The sequence below is a fragment of the Kogia breviceps genome, chromosome 14, assembly GCF_026419965.1.
Source record: "Kogia breviceps isolate mKogBre1 chromosome 14, mKogBre1 haplotype 1, whole genome shotgun sequence".
Taxonomy (NCBI): Eukaryota; Metazoa; Chordata; class Mammalia; order Artiodactyla; family Physeteridae; genus Kogia; species Kogia breviceps.
The window spans coordinates 55,216,325-55,235,761 of NC_081323.1; the positions used below are offsets into that span (position 1 = coordinate 55,216,325).

At 58.0% G+C, this 19,437-nt stretch overlaps 1 protein-coding gene across 1 annotated transcript; it reads left to right on the forward strand.

Moving 5' to 3' along the window:
* Window positions 1–210: 210 nt before the first annotated feature.
* GREP1 (glycine rich extracellular protein 1) lies at window positions 211–12,783 on the forward strand. The gene is made up of 29 exons (XM_067013699.1): window positions 211–271; window positions 595–675; window positions 2,694–2,722; window positions 3,329–3,364; window positions 3,644–3,698; window positions 3,773–3,844; window positions 4,135–4,167; window positions 4,272–4,325; window positions 5,035–5,064; window positions 5,160–5,192; window positions 5,291–5,350; window positions 5,470–5,502; window positions 6,798–6,827; window positions 7,503–7,535; window positions 7,628–7,663; window positions 8,141–8,170; window positions 8,271–8,303; window positions 9,329–9,382; window positions 9,515–9,547; window positions 9,761–9,793; window positions 9,898–9,933; window positions 10,218–10,349; window positions 10,925–10,966; window positions 11,071–11,241; window positions 11,512–11,574; window positions 11,988–12,101; window positions 12,289–12,333; window positions 12,436–12,489; window positions 12,726–12,783. Exons 1-29 carry the CDS (start codon window positions 211–213, stop codon window positions 12,749–12,751), a joined length of 1,542 nt encoding a protein of 513 aa, XP_066869800.1. The 3' UTR covers window positions 12,752–12,783.
* Window positions 12,784–19,437: the final 6,654 nt, after the last annotated feature.

Sequence of the window (19,437 nt, forward strand, 5' to 3'; positions counted from 1 at the left end):
CTGAGAGCACATGGACCACTTAGAGGGGGTTGAGAGAGCCCCTGATGGAGCTAGGCCCTGGGCTACCTTTTGCCCCTAGGTGTGAGGGGACATGGCCCAGCCTCCGAATAGAGGAGCAACTTTGAGGGGCCAGAGCTGGGAGCCCAGTGCAAGGTGACAGCTGGGGGGTCGGAAGTGCAAGTTGGAGACCCAGGGAGTACATTGCCTAAAATGGCACAGCCCATGTCAGAAGGCTCCCTGCCAGCTGCTCACAACAGCACCACCTGCCAGGGTGGGAATTTGGGGGAGGCCAGTTGAAGAGGAGGCCAGGCGCCCGCCGGTCAGACATCTTCTGAACATGTAGCTGTGCTAAAGGGCCCTCAAGCCACCCCCTCAGCCCTCTACCTGGGCTGGGGTCCAGGCCCCAACTCCTGGCATTTCCCAGGCCTACCTCTCTGGGTCTCCTGTACTCGGCTTCCCACCAAGCCCCCTGCGCCCAGGCCCCAGCTCCAGGCTCATCTGCCCACCTGAGGAATGGAGAGTGCTTACTAACCCCTAGGTACCATTTTTGCACTCCTGCCCCCACCACACCCTGAGCAGCTCCTCCTCCCCCAGATTCTGTCCCTAAAGTTAGAGTCAGTGCAGATGGAGCAGAGCAGGAGATGGAGGTGAAGCTGGGAGGGATTTGTGCTGCAGGTGGGCCCTGGCTGAGCCTTTGAGAAACAACAGGGACTCTTGGACAGGCTGAGCATGGGGTGACCCATCCCTGTGTGTCACCATCCTTCATGGAAGGGAGGCTCAGGCCCACTCTTGCAAGCCCAGACTCAGTTGGGGGCAAAGGGCTGTCTCCTGGTGTGGTCACTGCAGTCTCCAGGGTTAGATGGGTTAATAGCCCAGCTCCTCTCATGGACAAGCCTGCCTGTGGGATACAGTGATACAGTCCTGATACAGTCTGCTACACTGTTCCCTGGCCACTTGCCTCTGTAATACTTTGTTTCCTTCCTGTAACATAGTAACTCATTCAGAGCCTCCCCTACCAGCCACCACGACATTTCTGGGCCTGGCTCCACCCCCACCCCCACCCCCAGCTGTGTTTAGGCTGGGCCTGGGGTGCCTGCCTGCCCTCACCAGCTGCTGGGGGGAGCAGCTGAGTCCTCCAGGCCTGGCGCCAGTGCCCCAGTCCCTGACAGGGGTGGAGGAGCCTGGGGGGCTAGGTGGGGGCCTATCCCGGCTGTCAGCACCCATGATGGATGAGGGGTGAGCAGGGAAGAGGCCGGCAGGGGTGGGGGTGGGGGGCTGCCCCTTGGGGTCTGCCAGCCCAGCAGAGCCTATGCTACTCACAGTGGGGGGAACTGGGTGTGGGCCCCCCCATAGCAGGGGTGTTTAAAGGCCCAAAGGGTGGGTGCCCTCCCACTCTGCCCGCATCATGAGCACCTGGGCCTTCCCCTCCACCCCTTTTCTGCTCTGCTTGACTTCTGAAAGCCTGAAAGGCGGTGAGAGCAGGCAGCAGGGCTGATGGCGGGTCTGGGCAGCTGATGTTGGGGCTTGGAGTATAGGTAGAGCGCTGGGCCAGATGCTGGGGCTCCAGAGAAAAGGAGGGGAGGATCTGTGAATCTGGGCTGGGCAGGGCTTTGGGAGACTGGGGGATAGATGCCTGGGGTCCCTGCCCTGAGTCAGGACCCCCCTTCCTCCCCTAGGGCTACTTCCATTGTCTCCTGGCCTGGGGAAAGGTAAGTGGATCCTCCAGGCTCTGGGGTGAAAGAAGAGGGTCTGGTCTTCCCCTCGCTGGGGTCTGGGAGCTCTCTGGGAGAGCACCCCAGATGTTCCCTGCTCTGGGATCCAGATCTGGGGCCCAGGAGAACACAGGGTCATCTGTGTCTTCCTGGCAGGTGACCTTGTTCACGTTAGCTCAAGTATGAGAAACAGACAGCTCGCACCCTTGGAACTGAGTTGAGATGGGACAGAATCTCAACCCTGGGTGTGAGAACATCAGGGCTGGGAGAAGGCCTGGAGTTGGTTTTGCGGGAGGAGGCGTAGGGGGTCGGAGGGCAGATTGCGACAGGAAAGGGGAAGGACATTGCTGGCAGTGACATGAGGCAAAGGCGTGGAGGTGGGACAGGAAGGGAGGATACAAGGCGAGTTGGGGCGGGGCCAGGGCTGGGGTGTCCGGAAAGGTCTTCCCTCTAGGGACCTGTGGGGCCCTACAGGTGGGAGAGAGGCTTCCTCCTGAGACCTGACACACCTAAGCTGCAGGAGAGAGACTTTGGGGCTGGGGGACAAGGATGGGATTTCCAGGAAGGGAGGGGTTCAAGTAAGAATGGAGGCCAGAGGTGCAGCTGCCCCTGGAATAGGGTGCAGGGGGATCTGCTCCCAGGGGTATGGCCCAGACACCTCCCTCCATGCCAGGGACTCTTCCACTTCTCCTGCCCCTGCCACCAGTCTGATCACCCTGCAGTGACCCCAGGGTACCTGAGGCCCAGAGAGGGGGGTGTGCTCTCTCGCTTTGCAGGGAGCATCCAGATTCAGCTCTTTGCTGCCTCCTAAGTCACCCTCTTCCTGACCCCACAGGCTTAGGAGGCTTGAATGGCTATCCATCAGGTAGAGCTGGCTGAGTGGTGGTGGTCGGGGCAGCTCTGTGTCCTCGGAATGAGAGCAGGGCACCCAGCTCCTGGCCCCTCCTGCCCCCCAGGCTCAACTTCCTATTTCCCCCACAGGCTACGGCCCCCCAGTGGTCTACGAGCAGGTAAGGCATGGGCAAATGGGATTTGGGTCTGGGAGAGGCAGCCATCTCAGAAACACTTGGGGACCACACTGCTGCACTTTCCCCCCAACCCCAGCACTGGGTGGAGAAGCCCGCCCACCACCCTTCCTTAAGGTCTTGTCCTTTCCCTCCTACACACCGCTCCCCTGCCCCAGGAATCCATCAAGGCGGTTCAGTTGTCTCACCATGTACACGCCCCGGGGGATATAACTCTTTCCTGTCCCTGCTTGTTCCCTGGTTGCCCACAGAACCCAGCTCCAGGGCGGGCAAGCCCAGCTCACTGGGAGGCCCTGGGCCAGCTCAGAGCCGAAAGAAGGAAGGAAGAGGAGTGGGCTCCCAGGAGCCAGGGTCCCTCCTGTGCCCCCAACCCTTCTTGGGAAGAACAGACTGGAGCTGAGTTCCCACAGGCCCTGGCTCAGAATGGCTATGGGGTAGAGGGCGTCCTGGGTCTCTCACTGGCTCACTGGGTCTCCCCCAGGCTTCCGAGAGGGTGTTAAACCTCAGAAGCCTGGTGGGCCCTGCCTGGCCCCGGCTCTCTCTGTCTTCCCAACCTTCTCTCACACCCCTCACCTCTATCTCTTCTCCCAGGATTCAGCACTGGGCGTGGGCTGGGAGCCCAGCCAGGTGAGCGGTGGGGCTGGGCATTGCACCTCCCCCTGCTCCCTCCCAGGCCTTGGAGCAGAGGCAGGATTGGTGAATGATTCCAGGGGGTGAAGGGACAGAGAGCCTTCAGGTTTGCTGTTGCTGGTGGGGTCCAAGGGTCCTGCACCCTCACCCCAAACCCACCCAGTTCATTGCTTCCTCTCCCCACAGGCCCTCCAGCTCCCAATGGCTAGGGAACAGGTGGAGGTAGGGCCAGGATTCTAGGGGCACCCCTGACATGGGGTCTCCTGAGACCCTCAGTTGACCCCCATCCCCCTCTCAAGTATTGGAGGGGTCGTGAAACTCCAGAAGTTGGGTGAGCCTCACCCTACCTGTCTCTCTCCATCTCTCTGCCCCTCTCCCTTACCCCCTCCTTCCCTGTTTCCCCAGGTGTCTCCCCAGGGTTTAGTAAGGGGAATGGGCTGGGAGTTGGGGCCTTTCCGGGTGCTGCCACCCAGCCAGGTGAGGAGGTTCTGGGAAAAAGATGGGTTTGGATATGAGGGGTGGGGAGGATACCACTGGGTCTTCCCCCAGGCTCCCTCAGGGCACAAGTGGTGACTCACTGGAGGCAAAGGGAAGGATCAAAACGGTTCCAGTTGTCTGGTTTGGGGAATGGAGAACAAGGGCACCCCTGCTCCACCCCTACCTCAGCTGGGACCACAAATGCCCCCCACATTAGCCCTCAGTTCATGGAGCCCCAGGAAGAGGCTTGATCCCTGGGGTGCCCTCATCTACTGCATCTCTCTCCCCAGGCTTTGGAAGGGGGGTGAAACCCCAGAAGCCAGGTGAGACCTGCTCCATGACCTCCCCTCTGCCCACCTTTCCATCTACCTGCCCTTTGAAGCTCCAGCCCCTCCCCCCATCCTTCCCTCTGGCTCTGTCTCCCCAGGATATGGAAATGGGCTGGGAGCTGGTGCCTTCCCAGGGCTGGAAGCCCAGGCAGGTGAGGGCACCTGGGGCACCACCCTGTGGTCCAGGGAGGGGGAAGGCGTGAACAGAGCTGGAATCAGGGAACCGGGAGAGAGTTGCATTCTGGGGAGAGGGCAGGGGCTCAGCCTGGGAGTGGGCATGAAACCTCCAAAGCCAGGTGAGCCCTGCCCTGCACATCTTGGCACTCTCCCCACCCATTTCTATCCTGGCCCCTTCTGCCTGCCCCAACCTGCCAGCCCACAGCCAACAGCGCCACCTCTGTGTCCCCAGGATTTGGGAGCAGAAATTGATTCAGCATTGGTGCTTTTCCAGGGCCAGGGGGCTGTAGGGAGGGGCAGGCAAGGGGGGTTCAGAGTCCCGGCCCACATTCTTAGGGGAGGGGCTGGTAGGGGTCAGTGTCAATCTCTCTGTCACTCCCCAGGGCTGGGAGGGGGCGTAAGACCTCAGAAACGAGGTGCGGGGGAGCCGTCTCACCCTGTCCCCAGCCCTGCCACTGTGCCACCCTCCCAGGGACTGCTCCCTTCATTAGCTGCTGCTGCCACTCCTCTGGCTTGAGCTGTGGTCTTGGGGAGGCTCTTCCAGACTTCCAGGCCCCTCTCTGGGTATGCTCCACAGGAATAACTGTTGAGGGGCGCAAAGGTTGTGGGGTGAGGACACCACAGGAGGTGTGGGCCCACCCAACACTGGCTGGGCTCCAACCTCCACCCTCCTTCTCTCCACAGGCCCCACGGCTCAGAATGGCCAGGGACCAGGTAGGGGAGGGGTGAGGGGAACTGGTGGCATGTGCTTGGGTTCGGGGTTCACAGGAGCTCTAGGCTCCCTCACCGAGTCTCTGTCTCTTTCTCAGGAACTGGAGGGAGTGTGAAACCTCAAAAGCCTGGTGAGCCCCACCCTGTCCCTATGTCCCTGTCCTCTGCCCCCATCATCCCTCCACCCCCACCCCCACTCCCCTTACTCACTCCTGCTCTGTCTCCCCAGGACTCAGCAGTGGGAATGGGCTGGGAGCTGGGGCCTTCCCAGGAGTTGGAGCCCAGCCAGGTAAGGGCACCTGGGGTCCTAGGAAGGAGGGAGGGTGAGGGCAGAAATTTGATTTCTTGGGGGAGAATAGGGGCTGGAAGGGTTCCACATTGCATGTGGCTCAGTTCTTCTTTCCCCAGGCTTAGGAGGGGGCATGAAGCCTCAGAAACCAGGTGAGACAGAGACCCTGCCTTTCCATCCCACCATCTTAATTCTGTCCCTGTCCATCCCTGTCCTTGTCCCCACCCTAAGTCCTCCCCCAATCCACTGCTCACATATGGTTTTTCCTCTCCAGGATAGGGCATTGGCCATGGCCTGGGGGCCCAGCTAGGTGAGGGTGGCTAGGGCCCAGGCTGCTGGGGGAGGGAGAGGTCACTGCCAGCTACCACTCTGGGCTCCTAACAGGGGCCCTCTTAGAGGCTCACTCATTCCACCAACTTTCCCAAGTGCCTGCCTGAGCGCGGCCTTGGCTGCACACTGCAGACCGAGCCGGTCAACCCTGACCCAGCTGCAGACCCGCTGGGCCCAGTGCCCAAGCCGGGACCCCTAGGTGCTGTTGCAGGCTGTGGTCAGGAGTGGGGGGCAATCCACCAGAGGTGGAAAGCCAAAGGACACAGCCCGAGGCTGGAGGCCTGGGGGGACTTGAACCTGGCAGTGGGACACACCTTTGTGGTTTTAAGCAGGGAGCAAAAGACTTTGTCTACCTGGAGTAGGCAGGGGTTGGAGAACTTGGGGAGGAGGCTGCTGGCGTTTCTGGGTGGGGGGCGGGCTCGGCTCCTGGCATCCAGAGTGGGAGCAGGGAGGAGCGAGGATGTTAAGACCCCAGGAATCTTCTGGGCCAGAGAGATGGAGGAAGGCTGGATCTGGGATCCCATCTCTCAGCCGCCTCAGTCTCCCCAATCCTTTTCCTATCACAGGTCCCCCCAGTGAGCTCCCCACCTCTCTTGTGAACCTAGCTAGGTTGAATGGAGGGACGTGGAAGGGGAGGGCAGGGGTCCAGGTAGGCGGGGAGGCTGGGGCTCACTCTCACTTCAGTGCCATCCAGATTTCCTGTGTCACACCCACCCCCCCCATAGGTCTCGCAGCTCTAAATGGCTTTGGACCAGGTAGAGTGGGGACCGGGGCTGAGTTGGCGGGGGCAGAGACCCAAAGGTGGGGGTTTCTGGAAAGGAAAACCCCAGAAGCTAGGTCAGCCATGCTCTGCTCTGTTGGGCTCTGTCTGTTATCTCTGCATGTGTGCTCCTGATCTCTCAGGAGTCCTGAGACTCCTGATCTCTCCTCAGGCCTCTTGCTCTGTCTCCCCAGGGTTTGGAACCGGGAATGGAGCCCAGCCGGGTGCCACCCCAGAGCTCTAGGGGCGCAGGGCTCACCGAGGGGGTGGCTGATGCAGGGGTGGAGGTGCTGTCCCTAGCTCTAAGGGGACGGGGATCCGGGTGGACTCACTGGACAGTCTCCTTCTCTTCCCCAGGCCTCAGAGGACTGAAATCTCAGAAGCCAGGTGAGACCTGCCCTCCCATCTGGCATCACACAACAAATACTCCTTCAACAAACATCCCCAGGGCAGCCCAGCCAGGTGGGGTGGCAGGCCTTCCCGAGCCTGGGCAGCAGGAGGAGGCAAGCAGGAAAGGAGCATGAATGTAACGGGCGGGTGGGGGGCACATTCTGGGGAGGTGGAGGCAGAGGCGGGGGCCCGCTGGCCGTGCCCCACTGAAAATCTTGAGTTGGGGCATCTGAGAGAGAGGACAAGAGAGGGTACAGGCTCTGGAAATGGCTGGGGGCCAAGGAGGCGGGAGGTCGTGCCCAGAGCAGAGCATGTCGTTGGTGACGGGACGTCAAGGAGTCCACCTTCCTGGCTGGTTGGTGTGGGTGGTGGTGGTGACACCAACCAGACGGGACCCAGGCAGCTGGGATGGCGTTCAGGCTCCACAGGGAGGCTGGACCCCAGGAGGAGGCCGAGGGTCCAGCTGGGGGTGGGGTGGTGGGGGAGAGCTAAAGGACCTTGCTTTGTGCGGGGGGGGGGGCCTCAGAGAGGCTGTACACAGAGCCCCTGTCTCCTGCCCCCAGGCCCTGCAGCTCAGACTATGGAGCAGGTAGGGGCAGGCCTGCCTGGAGATACTAGGGAGGCCCAGGGATGGGGCCAGGAGCCCTAAGCTGCCCCCTGTCTCTCCACCAGGCTTTGGAGCCAGTGTGAGACCCCAGAAGCCAAGTGAGCCTTGTCCGGGCAAGTCTCTCCACCTCCTCCCAAACCCTAATCTCCCCTCCCCCTATTCACACACCCATCTCCATCTGTCCCCCCAGGATTTGGGAATAGCAAGGGGCTGGGAGCCCAGCCAGGTGAGACTGATGGGCTCTGGGGTGTGGTCCACATCTAGGCATTCTCTCCCATCTCCCTCTCAGGCCTTCAAGAGGCAGGATTGGTGAAGGATTAAGAGCGGGTGGAGAGAGCCTCCAGGGTTCTGGCTTGGCTCTGTAGGGAGGACCACAAATCCTTGCCTCTAACTTAGCCAGGGTCCCCAAACCCCTGCTCATCCCTCCATCCCTCACAGGCCCCGCAGCTCAGAACTGAGGGGTTGGGAGAAGCTGGAGGCTGGGCGAGGAGGAGAGAGGAGGGGGCGAGGTGGTCCCCACCCAGACTCTGTTCTGAGGGTCCTCTCCTGGGCTCCTTGGAGAGGGCAGAGTTGGTAATGGAATGCAGCAGAGGAGGCTCCAAGTTTTCTGGTCCCTAAACTGGGAGGAAAGGGAAGCCCAGTTTCTGGCCTCCTGCGTTCCTCCACCTCTCCCCACCCCCCCACCTCCTGCCCATCCTCACAGGGTCTGCGGTTCCCATCGGCTACGGACCAGGTACAGGAGTGGGTGTTGGGGGCAGATGCCAGGGTTCTGGAGGAGAGGCTCAGAGGGGGGTCATGGGTCCCTCACCTGCTCCCATCTCTTTCTTCTCCAGGCATTGCTGAGGCCATGAAGCCTCAGAAACCAGGTAAACCCTCCCTTTCTCTCTTCCCACCCTGTGATATTGTGATTTATAAGAAGAAATATGTATGTTTAATCATCCTCACATTCCTGGCACTGTGCTCCTGAAAGCGTTGGAATTTCCTGGAGAGGGAGAGGGAGGGAGGGAGGGAGGGAGAGAGAGAGAGAGAGAGAGAGAGAGAGAGAGAGAGAGAGAGAGAGAGAGAGAGAGAGAGAGAGAGAGAGAGAGAGAGAGAGAGAGAGAGAGAGAGAGAGAGAGAGAGAGAGAGAGAGATGTCTTTTGTTATGTTAATGAGGTGACTTTTGGAAAGCCCCTAGGTCATCTGAGGGGGCCTAGTTGCCAGGAGAAGCAACCATGTGATTGGAGGGTTGGAACTTTCAGTCCCACTCCATGACCTCCAGGGAGGGGAGAGGGGCTGGAGGTCAGTCACCACAGGTCAATGATTTAATCAATCATGCCTATGTAATGAAGCCTCCATAAAACCGCAAAAGAACAGGATTTGGAGAGCTTTTGGGCTGGTTAACACCTGGAAGTGCTGGGAGGGTTGCTCTTCGTGCTTTCCCACGTGCCTTGACCCTTGCATCTCTTTTAACTGTCTGTTTCTGAGTTATATCCTTTTATAATAAATCGATTATCTAGTAAGTAAAATGTTCCCTGAGTTCTGTGAGCCGCTCTAGCAAATTAATCAAACCCAAAGAGGGGGTGGTGGGAATCTCTGATCTACAACCAGTTGGTCAGAAGCACAGGTGACAACTTAGACTGGAAATTGGTGCCTGAAATGTGGGGTGGGGGTTGGGGGAGAAGACTGAGCCTTTGACCTGTGGGATCTGATGCTGTCTCCACGTAGACAGTGTTGGACTTGAGTTAAATTGTAGGACACCCAGATGGTGCCTGAGAATTGCTTGGTGGTGTTGGAAAAACCCCAGAATTGGACTTGGTGTCAGAAATGGACCCCCCACTTCTCTTACCCCCAGAAACTGTCTACTCCCCCCACTTTATTCTTCCTCATAACCTCCACTCTGCCTCCCCAGTTTACAGGAATGGGCTGGGAGTTGGAGCCTTCCCAGGTGAAGGGCCAGAGCCAGGTGAGGGGGGCAGGGTCAGGCCCTGCAGTTCTGGGAGGTCAGGAAGAGGGGACACAGTGCGCACTGGGCAGAGGAAGAGAAGGGGCAGGGTGGGGTCCACCTGTTACTCAGCCTCTGTCTGTCTCTCCCCAGGCCTGGGAGGGGGCTTGAGCCCTCCAAAGCCAGGTGAGTCCATCCCTGCCTCCCTTCTACCCCTTCTGAAGTCTCCCCCACCCAGCCCCTGCCCTCATGCCCACACTTCCTCCCAGGATACATACTAGGGAATGGGCTGCAGCTCCCTCCAGGTGAGCTCAGTGGTGGATTTAGTAGGGGAGACAGAGGGCTCCTTTCTGGGGAAGGGCTGGTCGGGGTCTGAGGCGGCCTCTGTCTCTCCTGCAGGTCTGGGAGGAGATTTGAAACCTCAGAAGCCAGGTGAGCCAGAGCCCTCCCCATCCTTGTCCTGCACCTCCTCCTGCCGTCCTTCCAGAACCCCCCTGCCCAATACTGTCCCTCATATACCTGCTTTTACTCTCCAGGATATGGCAATGGCAATGGGCTGGGGGCCCAGCCAGGTGAGGGGGCAGGGAACAGAAGGGAGTGGGGGGATATTGCTGGAAGGTGGAGGGCGAGGGGCAATAGCAGGAACCACATCAGGTGGCTGGGTCACCTTGTCCCCAGATCAGATTGTGGCCCATGGGAGCTGGGCTTTTTCTGGCCTGGCCACTGTCTCCCCTGGAAGGTGTATCTGCCCTAGAAGCCACCACAGGCGGGTGGCTTGGCCATGTGGAGGCCAGGAGGGAAGCCTGAGGGTGGCACTGGCCTGGGCTCACTGCCCTCTCCCTTCCTCCCCATCTAGGTCCCTGCAGTGGTGGGGTCCCTCCATGGCTTCTTGCCAGGCCTCCCACTCCAGGGATCCCTTCCGATAAAGCAGGTGGCTGGGACCTGAAATCCCAGCTCCCTTCCCCAGTGCAGAACGGCAAGTTCCCAGGTCAGTGCGGATGAGGGACCTGAGCGACCCTGGTGGGTACCTGGTCCCAGGAGGGGCTGGGCCTGGCTAGGCCACTCAGAATCCCCCAGGCCTGATCTCCAGCAAGTCAGTAAGGAAAAGCCTGAACTCTGGCCCTGAGACGCCACATGACCCCCAATATGACAGCTCCCCCAGCCCCTTCCCCCATGGCATTCTGCAGCATTCCCCACCCTGGGCTCACTCCTGTCCCCTGGCTTTCCTTCTAGTACCTACTCCAGCCAACCAGTGGGGGCCAAAACCTCAGGAAGCAGGTGTGCGTCTGCCTTCCCTGCCCCACCCAATGCCAGATCAGGTCATTCCTCCATCTCCCTTGTTCCCTGGGTCATCTCAGGTGTTCAGTCACCTTAAGGCCAGGAAGTCCCTCTCTGAGTCTACCCTTGGTATCTCTTGCTGCTTTCTTACCTCATTTCTTCTGGTTCCATTCCCTGTGGATGAGGAGAGTCCCTTCCTCCTCAGAGTCTGGAAGGTCCATACTGGCCCCCCAAGGAGTTCGGGAAGGTCTGGGTCCTCCCCACTCATCTCTATTCCCCTTACAGTGTACCAGCCTCCGAATGGCTACAGACCAGGAGCAGAACTGGGTGAGGAGACCCTTCGCCTGAGTTCTCCCTCTCCTCCCCTCCACCAGTCCAGGAAGCAAGGAAGCAAAATCGGCTATCTCTGACCCCTGTTTCCTCTCCCCCAGGCTTTGGTGGTGGCCTCAAGCCCCAGAAAGTCGGTGAGCCCCCGGGTCCCCATCTTGGGCATGAGCTGTGTCTCCCTCACAGAGAGTGCTCCTTGTCTGTCTGTCAGTCTTCGTCCTTATCCACCCAGCAGTTATCTACTATGCGCTGGACCACAGTTGTGACCAGAGCAGGTGGGATCCTGTCTCAGTTGAGGGCAAAGTGACAGACTCAGCAGGCAGAAAGGGAAGTGCCCAGAGGGAGGGAGGGATGGCTTCCGGAAGGTGGGCTCCACTGGGTTAGCTGGATGATGGTGGGGGATTGTGGGAGGTCCTCTCTAGGCTGCCTCTGAGTCAGACTGTCTGTCTGCCCCTCCCTGTCTCTCCATGAGCAGGTCACCCTGGCCCCCCCAATGCTGCCCCCGCCCCATCCCAACCAGTCCCTCTCCCACCGCTCTCCTGCAGGTTTTGGTTACAGGAATGGTGGTCTGGGAGCCGGGATCTTCCCTGAGGCCTGTGCACAGCCAGGTGCCTGGGGCTGCTGGGTAGGGTGGGGTGGGGCTTTCTGGGCTCTGGGGCTGCTCCTGCCTCTGACCTTCTTTTTCCTCCTCCAGGGTTCCCTGGGGCTGATGGCTTTTGGAATGGTGAATTGGACCCAGGGGAAACCATGCAGGGGGTGGGGGAAGGGATGTCTAGGGGCTGGGCAGGAGGCAGCTGGGTCTCTTGCAGGGTATGAGGGGGCAGCAGTTGTGCGCCCCAATGGGGCTGCTCCAGCCCCTGGAGGAAATGGTAAGAAACGTTGGGGGAGCAGAGGGAACCCTAGCAAGGGTGGCGGTGACCAGGCCGAGTGGGTGAGGGGCTCTGAGACCCGGGAAGGCCTGGGGCATCCTGAATGTACAACTCCGGTGAGCAGGAGTCCCAAGCCGGCTTTCCTCCTTCAGGTCAGGCCCGGGCCCCAAGGGGCTCTCCCTGGCCCTCCCTCCAGCCCTGGGGGGCCAACTTGAGGCCTAGATATGGGGCCGGAGGTGCATATCCAGAGGTCAGGAGCCAGCCAGGTAATGGGGTGTGTGGGAATGGGTCATCAGGGGTCGGGTGGCTGTGGAGTACTGGGCTCTGGGCCCTGGACCTAGCCGTACAGCCCACCTTATAGCCCTGCAGAGATGGAGGGAGGACACTCCTGGTGGAGGGAGTAGCAGGGGGACAGGAGGGACTCAGTGTTCTCACCTCTGCCCCTCCCCCCAGGGCCCTATGGGCAGCTGAGGCCAGAGCTGGGCCCTGGGCCCTTAGGTGAGTGGGGGTCTCCCAGGGCCTGGGGTAAAGCTGGGGTGGGCAGGAGGACTGCAAAGTCCTCTGATGACTGGGGTCCCCTGGCTTGTCTGTGTGCCTTAGGGAGCCCTGAGGTGAAGCGAGGCAGCAATGGCCTGATGGGAAATGGCTATGGAGGTGAGAGGGAATGCAGGGCCCCCGCCCCCACTCATCCCATGCCACCATCGTTGCCCCTCCAGGCTGCACTGGGGGACACCCCCAGACCTCGGGGGGGACATATAGCCAGCTCTCAGGCTACCTGTATGTCTGCTGGGTGACTGGCCTCAGAGGCTAGGGGAGGGAGAGGACTCATGTCCCCCAGGAGGTGAGGAGGTAGCCAGGGCTCACCACGGCCCTGCACTGCCTCTTCCCAGGCCGCTGCCCTCTTGGGAAATGCTGAGCACCAGAGCAGATCTACTGCCCACCCTGAGCTCCTCTGTATCAGAGCCTGGTCTGCCAGGCGAGGCTGGCCAGACCCTCAGGCTTGGCCTCTGGCCTGGGGTCTCCTGAGGGCTGGAGCTATCAATAAAGGCAATGTGCTTCCCTGTTTGCCTCTGTGTGCTATGTGCAGGGGATCACTGGCTGGGTTGGGGGCCAGCTGGGGGCCCCTTATTCATTCCTTCAACAAACATCAACACAGCTGTGTGCTAGGGGCTGTGCTCCAGATGGGAGAGATGTGAGAACTCAGGCCTGCCCTTGGGGAGGGGGGCATCATGTGGTCAAAATCTGGCGATGAAACCATGTCCAAGTTAGAGGACTTGTGCGTCATTGGTGTTTTAATTTATAATTAACTTATTAAAACGATCCAACTAAAAATCTCATTTTCCTTAAGCCATTATACTTGCTTCCAACCTCATTGTATTGATTGAACTTATAATTTGGATGTAAAACTCACTTTCACATTCTCTGATTAGTACTAATTGATTAGCACTCAATTAGATTATAAATTTGACAGATCAGCTTCTCCCTAAATATTTAGCATGCTTTACAAGCCTGAATAATTCAATTCCCTTAGACACTTCAAATAATTACACACATAATCCACTTGATCTCTTAACAGGGTGAGGGGGTGGTGTACATGTGTACAAATCCAACCAGCAACTTCTTCCTAAGCACTTAAGGGGATCTTGGAAATGAGCCCCTCTTGGAAATGAATAAATCAGACATTTAATATCTCAGATTACTGAATACTTTCAAACATTTTAAAAAGCCAGTTACTAATCCAATGTTGGTAATCAGTGCTACTGGATTGCTTCATTTTCTCATCCCATGATTATAAGTTTAATCACCCAGAAATGTGGAAGCAAATTACTCTCCTAGGCTGGGTCCAAAATGGAGGTTGCACAATTGGGGATTGATCTGCTATTCTGAACTTTGACCCAGGGCTTGGCTAGTCCTGGAACCAGTCTCTTTGAGCCTCTGTTCTGAGCTGTGCCTTCCCAAGCCTACACCTTTTGCAATCTGGTGAAGTTTTGTCTTAACTGAAGAATTCCAGTTGAATAGAGTTGATGGGATTTGGCACCCTATGAGGAACTCAGCTTGTCTTTCTGTGGCCTGATTTAGGATAACCAGTGTAGACCAAAATCTGACTGCAGTATGCACAAGGTTTTGGATTGATCAACCTTGAGGAGGTTGTGTAAACATTATTGGAATTCCAGACTGATTTCTCTTAGCCTACCTTATTTAATTTGCTCTATTTGAGAATCATTATAGACTTTTGCTTTTTCACAGAAGTATTGATGCTTTAAGAATATCATCTTGGGCTTCCCTGGTGGCACAGTGGTTGAGATTCCGCCTGCCAATGCAGGGGACACGGGTTCAAGCCCTGGTTCTGGAAGATCCCACATGCCGTAAGTGGTTAGGCTCGTGCGCCCTGGCTTCTGAGCCTGTGCTCTGGAGCCCATGAACCACAACTGCCGAGCCCACATGCTGCAACTGCTGAAGCCCGCGCGCCTGGAGCCCGTGCTCCACAGCAAGAGGCCACAGCGGTGGGAGACCCGCGCACCACAACGAAGAGTGGCCCCTGCTCTCCGCAGCAGCAGAGGGCCCGTGGGCAGCAATGAAGACCCAACACAGCCAAAAATAAATTAAATAAATAAATTTATTAAAAAGAAATAAATAGGGCTTCCCTGGTGGCACAGTGGTTGAGAGTCCACCTACCGATGCAGGGGACGCGGGTTCGTGCCCCGGTCCGGGAAGATCCCACATGCCATGGAGCGGCTGGGCCTGTGAGCCATGGCCGCTGAGCCTGCGCGTCCGGAGCCTGTGCTCCACAACGGGAGAGGCCACAACAGTGAGAGGCCCGCGTACTGCAAAAAAAAAAAAAAAAGTAAATAAGATTAAAATAAATAAATAAATCCTGGATGTCATTTCTGTTTTTTTTTTTTTTTTTTTTTTTTGTCATTTCTTTAAAAAAAAAAAAAACATCTTGTGTTTCTCTGACCTGAGGTGTGGAATAAACCACATCATCTCTTTACTGGAGAACAGGATTAAGAGCAGCATTTGGGAACAGGGGCCACAGAGCAGACTCTCAGTAAGGGCAGTGGATGATATTCTTTCTAACCCACTGAGAAATATTCTAATATTGTTTTTCTTTTTAATTTATTTATTTTTGGCCCCGCTGGGTATTCATTGTTGCATCTGGGCTTTCTCTAGTTGTGGCTAGTGGGGGCTACTCTTTGTTGCGGTGCGCAGCGTCTCATTGAGGTGGCTTCTCTTGTTGCGGAGCAAGGGCTCTAGGCACGCCGGCTTCAGTAGTTGTGGGTAGTTGTGGCTTGCGTGCTCTAGAGAGCAGGCTCAGTAGTTGTGGCGCCCGGGCTTAGTTGCTCCGCGACATGTGGGATCTTCCTGGACCAGGGCTCTAACCCGTGTCCCCTATATGCACAGGCAGATTCTTAACCGCTGTGCCACCAGGGAAGCCCTCTAATATGTTTTAATAAAGATTTCTATATTCCAATTTTAAATAGATTGACCATTTCTCATTTTTTCCTGATTGTCACCCATCTGTGTTGTTTACAACCGTTCTTAACAACGTTAACGCAAATGCTGCATGTCAAGCTTTGCTTTTGAATTGATGTCGTTTCATCTTTTCTGTAGGATCATTTATTGGGAATTTGAGTAGATCTTGACCTACACCAGGAGCATCACTCTGGAATCCCTAAGGACAAACCCCCCCAAAAAAGAGATCCATACACTCTCCTCATTGGCTGTCGTAGGGAGGGCCGGCGGGGCTGTAGAGTGGGCTGCGCGGCTAAATGGACCCTCAGGCCAGTTGGGGGCGCCCACTGCACACTCAGCGCCTGGCCTCAGGGATGGTGACGAGTGGAGCCTGCGGCAACTCGGAATACTGTGATTGGCTGGAACTGAGGGAGGGGGCGGGAAGAAGACCTTGACAGAGAGCGCTGCTGCCTCTGATTGGCTGTCAGTGACAGCTCGTGCCAGCCAGCAGGAGAAACGCACAGGTCGCCGGCGCATTGGCCTTTGATTGGCTGGAGCGCGGTGGCGCACGGCTCCGATTGGCTGGGCCTCTCGCAGCGCGGCGCGTGGCCACCTGCTGGAGAAACAAGGCCTCCGCAGGCTGTGCGCGCGGGGACCTGGCGCGGCGGTGGTGGTCAAGCTGGCGGCCCGGCTTCCTCGCTCCCGTTCGCATCCGCGGCTGGCCCGCGCCCGCGTCCACTCGCGGTTAGGCCGGGCCCGCGCATCTCTATCCCTGACCCCACCGCCTGCTCCATCCCTGCCGCACCCGCCGCTGCCCGGACTGCCGCCCGGCCTGAGCCCCGCGCCGCCGCCGCCGCCTCCCTCGGCGCTCGCCCTGGCCGAGCTGCCGCCGCTGCCCGCGCTCCCGCTGCGACCCAAGCCGCTGACACCCTGGGGCCCCGGCGCCCACATGGCGCTGCCCGACCTGCCGCCCGAGGCCTGGGCTTCCGCGCCGCCCGCCGCCGCTCTCGCCCTGCAGGACCTGCCGCGCCTCCCCGCGCCCGCGCCGCCAGCCGCGCACCTGCCGTTGCCGCCTCTGCCCGAGACCGCGGTCGCCGCCACGCCAGGGCCCGTGGGCGCGCGCGGCCGCCCGCCACTCAACACCGAGCCGCCCCCGCAGCCGCTGCCGCCGCTACCCGCAAGACCCGCGCCTTTCAACGTGCCGGCGCCGCCTGCGCCGCTGGACCCCTGGCCGCTGCCCGCCTTCCCCCCGCCGCTGCCCGCCTTCCCCCCGCCGCTGCCACTCTCGCCCCCGCCTCCGCACTTTTTCCTGTCGCCGCCGTGCTGAAGGCCCGGCCCTCCCCGCCCCGGAGGGGCTGCGGGCGGGTGAGTTGGCAGCCCTGCCTGGATTCAGGGGCTATGCCCCTCGCCGCCTTCCCCGCCGGCAGGTTCAGAGGGCGTGGGTCGGAGCCCGGCTTGGGGAAGAAAGAGGGCGTGTCGGGAGCAGCCCAGCTTTGGGGGAGGAAGGAGCAAGTTTGAAAATAAGCTCGTTTGGAGATTGGGGCCATTTCTTCCATTTTTTCTTACTGTCCTACAGGAAGCCTCTTGCCTGGTCATTTGAGAATGTAACTAATTCCTGGTAGTGATAAACTGGCTGGTGATCTGGGCAGGTGGGGCTGGGGAGCCCACAGCACGCGGCTTGAGGAAATGAAAACAAAATTTAAAAATACTTTTACTAGAGTACGCAAAATGCCTCATTTTCCCTTGTACAGTAAAGGGTTTGGATGCCATTGCTAAGGTCTTTCTGTGCTGAAGTTTGTATGGCTTCTTGGAAATTCAGAACCTGCCTTCCAAGTCTTAAGAAGTCAAACTTTCAGCTGAAATAGATCCTGGGGTCCCTTGGGCCTGGGTGCACAGGGAGAACAGCGATGTTGATGGACAGCCGATACTGGGCCTTGGAACAGGAGTGTCACATGCAAGGGCTCTGAAGTCATCCCCAAGGGACAGGAAAGCTCCCAGGGTGAGTCATGAGAGGAAGCCCCTGTTCTCTCCCCATCTTTACCACCTCCCTTCACCACCCCCCTCCCCCCTTTCTCCCCAGCATGTACAACGCAGAATAAAGTTCCCTTTGTTACTCAGGTGGCTTGGTCTCAAGTAACCAGGCAGATGTCCTATCTTAATGGGCTCTTCTACAGCAGCTCAGGAGTGGTATCAGGGAGCCCAATTGACCTTGGGGGACCTCTGAGAGCCTGGGACCCGCCAGGAAGAAAGGCAGTTTATGAGTTTCCTGAGACTGCTGTAGCAAATCACCACAAACTGGGTGGCTTAAAACAGAAATTTAGTCTCTCTTGGTTCTGGAAGCCACAAGTCCAAAATCAAGGTGTCCCAGGGCCATACTCCCTCCCAAGTCTCTAGGGGAGGATCTTTCCTTGACTCTTGAGCTTCTGGTGGCTCCAGGTTTTCTTGGTTTGTGGCTGCATCACTCCAATCTGTGCCTCCATCTTCATATGACCTTCTCCCTTGTAGCTGTGTCTCACATCTCCCTCTTGTTTTTCTCTTATGACACCTGTCATTGGATGTAGGGCCCACCCTAAGTTCAGAATGCTCTCATCTTGAGATCCTTAAGTATACCTGCAAAGACCCTTTTTTAAAATAAGGCCACACTGACACGTTACAGGGCTTGAGACTGGACATAGTGTTGGGGGCCACCATCCAATCCATACAGGCAGTGTGCTCTCCCTTCTGGGGCTGGCCCACCTGCCACGCTGTCTTTCAGCTTCCCTAAAGCATGTGTTAGGCCCTACCCCTTGCTGAACCTGAGCCTTGGGTGCCCTTGGAGTACTCGTGCAGGATCCAAAGGCGCTAGTGCCTTGATAAAGCTTTCACTGGCACAGGAAAAAAAGTAGACTGACTTTTGCCTTTGCTAAATTGTGGCCGAGTTCGCATTCCTGCCGGCTTGCTGCTTCCTCTATGCTCTTTATGTCCCGTAGCCCTCCTCCCTCTCAGCCGAGAATCAGTAAACAGGAAGGACATGACTGAATGTGGGCTCCTAAAGAAGACAGCACTCTCAGAGCTTCAGATGGCTAACTGCTGCTGGTTGTAAGCTGACAATTACGACGGATAATAAAGTTGTTACGCAGTCAATGGAGTCGGCCCCAGTTTACAAGTGAAACTGCCATTGTGCTCTTGATGAAGTACTCCCAACTTAATACCTACAATAATACCTAAGGTGTGCAGGGCACTTGCGGCCCAGCCAGTGCCTTTGGCAACCCTGGAGGTAAGCAGGGCAGGCTTCTCCCTCTGGTTTATATCCAGGAGACACCCGAGATTAGGCAGTTGTGACTTGCCCAGCAAGGTCCTGGGGTGGGGTTGACACCACATCTGACCCCAGAGTTCACTGATCTGCACGCTGTGAGTGGAGAGCACTCTTTGCTTTCTGGACATGGACACGGTGAAAGTGAACCTGGGTGGAGGGTGGCTTCCCGTGTAATCAGATCCAGATGCTGTTCTGTGCAGAGACTTCCCCATGACGCAGGGAGCCTCGAGGAGTGGGGAGGAGGAGGGGATGGCTGGCTCTGGAGGAAAGGACAGGATACAGGGAGGATGGCTTGAGGGAGGCTCAACATGGTAGTGGGGGTGGCCCGGCTAGGCTGCGGGCTGCACTGCCTTTGGGGAAAGAGGCACCAGGAGGCCCAGCTTACCCTCAGGAAGCTCAGCCAGCGTTGCTGGGCAAGGAGCTGGAGGCTTTGAAGTCAATCTGGGGTTGCATCAGTCTTGTCCTGTTTCCCACGTGTTCTCTTGGCCAAGTTCCTTAGCTCTCTGAGCTTGCTCCCTTGTCTGTAAAATGGGGGCATGAGTCTGTGAGAATTATTACGGGATGTCAGTGTTTCCTCTGCTCCTTTTGGTTCAGGAGCCAGGGGCTTTCTACCTGCAACTTCCGGGCTTCAGGTGACTCCCCAGGGAAACGGGCGATGCAGCCTTTGGGGTTGTGCAGCCCCCATAGATACCTCCATACCCTCCTGGCACCATGGTGGCCACAGTCAGTTCCCCTCTTTTGTCCTGTTGCCCAGTGAGGGGAGTGAGATGGACAATAGGATTGGAGTTAACCACCCCCCGACTTCACCTCCATCTAAGCTGAGCTGCAGTCTCTTCTGCCCACCTGAGCTGCCC

Bases quoted from the DNA above. Each gene is read 5' to 3' on its own strand.
- GREP1 (XM_067013699.1), top strand. From the start codon at position 211: ATGGCACAGCCCATGTCAGAAGGCTCCCTGCCAGCTGCTCACAACAGC. The intron at 272-594 runs GTGGGAATTTGG...CTCCTCCCCCAG, and splicing joins CAACAGCACCACCTGCCAGG to ATTCTGTCCCTAAAGTTAGA. The intron at 5,351-5,469 runs GTAAGGGCACCT...TTCTTTCCCCAG, and splicing joins AGGAGTTGGAGCCCAGCCAG to GCTTAGGAGGGGGCATGAAG.